This window comes from Propithecus coquereli, unplaced genomic scaffold, assembly GCF_000956105.1.
Source record: "Propithecus coquereli isolate 6110/MARCELLA unplaced genomic scaffold, Pcoq_1.0 Scaffold162, whole genome shotgun sequence".
NCBI classification, from domain to species: domain Eukaryota; kingdom Metazoa; phylum Chordata; class Mammalia; order Primates; family Indriidae; genus Propithecus; species Propithecus coquereli.
The window spans coordinates 2,643,904-2,645,607 of record NW_012140747.1 but is presented as its reverse complement, the minus strand read 5'-3'; the positions used below and the strand labels follow the sequence as shown (position 1 = coordinate 2,645,607).

Below are 1,704 nucleotides of genomic sequence, written 5' to 3'. Positions count from 1 at the left end.
CCTGCAAGTTGTAGAAGAGCAGAGAAGTGAGTGAAACAAGCATGAATTCAAATTATCCAACATTGATATTTGGTATTTTCCAACACTGATCTCCAGGCCTAGGGGAACAGGTATGACAGTTCACCTCTTTATAGCTGAGCTAATTTCCACATGAAGAGAAATTAGTTGCTTTAGAGATGATTAAGTTTCAGCTATCAAGTTTTCCATTGGCTTCCATCATTCTACTCAAAACGGATAATGTTCTGGAATACATTACATCTTCTAAGCAGACCAAAATGTATATTGATGTAAAGAGAATATATGCTGCTTTTAAACCTAAATGCTCCCTTTAGCATCCATATAAATAATTAAATTTTTTACTATATTTTTAGTTTATAGGATGAATGATATTGATACTTTGTGTTAAGGAACTCTTGAGTTTAGGGGTAAATTCTACTCGATCATGTGCATAGATTATTTGATCATTAATGGGGCTTGCTAACTAAGATTTTATTTAGGATAAGTAATAATATTGTTCTTCTTATCACCCCTGCCCCTGCATTTTTCCTTATCAAAATATATTATATCACCAATGGAAAAGAAAGTGCCATTGACTGCTTCTGACCCGGTGTCAACTCAGACTGTGTCCCACTTCTGCTTCTATTATTTTCTAAAGGACATCTCTGTTCCTTTAGGGTGGGATCTGCAACCCTCTGCCCAAGCCTCTGTCTGCTGGTTGCACCGTAGCCTCAGTCTGCATTTAAGCCTGTGTCCCCCTTGCTTACGACCACCCAGGCTTGCAGCCTGTCCACACTATCATGCATCCATTTTCAGAGGGCTAGGGACTGCCCAGCCCTGGCTCCACTGCCTGGCTGAACTGACTCAGCCATCCCCACCCACACACACAGCCCGGCTTACACAGCCAGGAAACCTCCAACACTTACCTGGGATTAGACTTTTGCAGGAAATGGCAGTTCGGTTTGGGAATTGGAGACACAGATGGAAAAGGTGATTTTGAACAATGGGGCACTTCAGAGAGATTAGACTCAGGTGAGGGGAGCATGGTAGGCAGGAAGGAGAGGGGCTTAAGCAGCCAATGAGCAGCACAAAGGCAAGATGTGCCTGGAGAGCAGGGCAAAGGGGAAAGGCCCAGGCAGTGGGTGAGAGGTACAAAAACAGAAGATGGGAGGATGACAAAAGTCATTCTCAACACTCTCTCAGGTGGGAACGGCAAACACCAACTACCAGGAAAATACGTACTGACCATAATACTTATGCCTTATGCTGCCAATACCTAGAAATACATGGATGTTCTAGAAATGGAGAAAATAATACATTTTATTGTGGTTATGAAGATGAAACAGGAGAAGTGTATGTGTCATTTTATAACTTACAAAGCACTATTCACATGATTTTATTAATGAACTTGTATATTTATTTTAAATTTCAGATGTGCTTATCTTTTCCTTATAGATACTGCATATTAATAGAATGCACTGCTGCTGCCTCTTATGTGCTTCTGCCCCTCCCACAGTCATCCACGCATTCAAGTCTCAGAAAAGATGCACCACAGCTGAAGGGGCTGGAAAAGTCTTTTTTCCCTCGGGACACTGAATAGACTGTGTTGTGCACCTGCATGTTGACCGTGACCCATCACAAGGTCAGGTGTGGAGATTTCCAGTCATGTTGGTGCTCAAAAAGTTTCAGATTTTGAAGCATTTCAAA

The 1,704-nt window shown here is 41.7% G+C and overlaps 1 protein-coding gene across 1 annotated transcript in view; it reads right to left on the bottom strand.

The window, feature by feature from the left end:
* Positions 1–1,704, bottom strand: part of THEGL (theg spermatid protein-like) — a 48,968-nt gene that overhangs the window by 23,582 nt on the left and 23,682 nt on the right. The window contains exon 5 of the mRNA XM_012641101.1: positions 1,464–1,481. Within this exon, the coding sequence (XP_012496555.1) occupies positions 1,464–1,481 (18 nt within the window). The remainder of the gene's footprint in view (positions 1–1,463; positions 1,482–1,704) is intronic.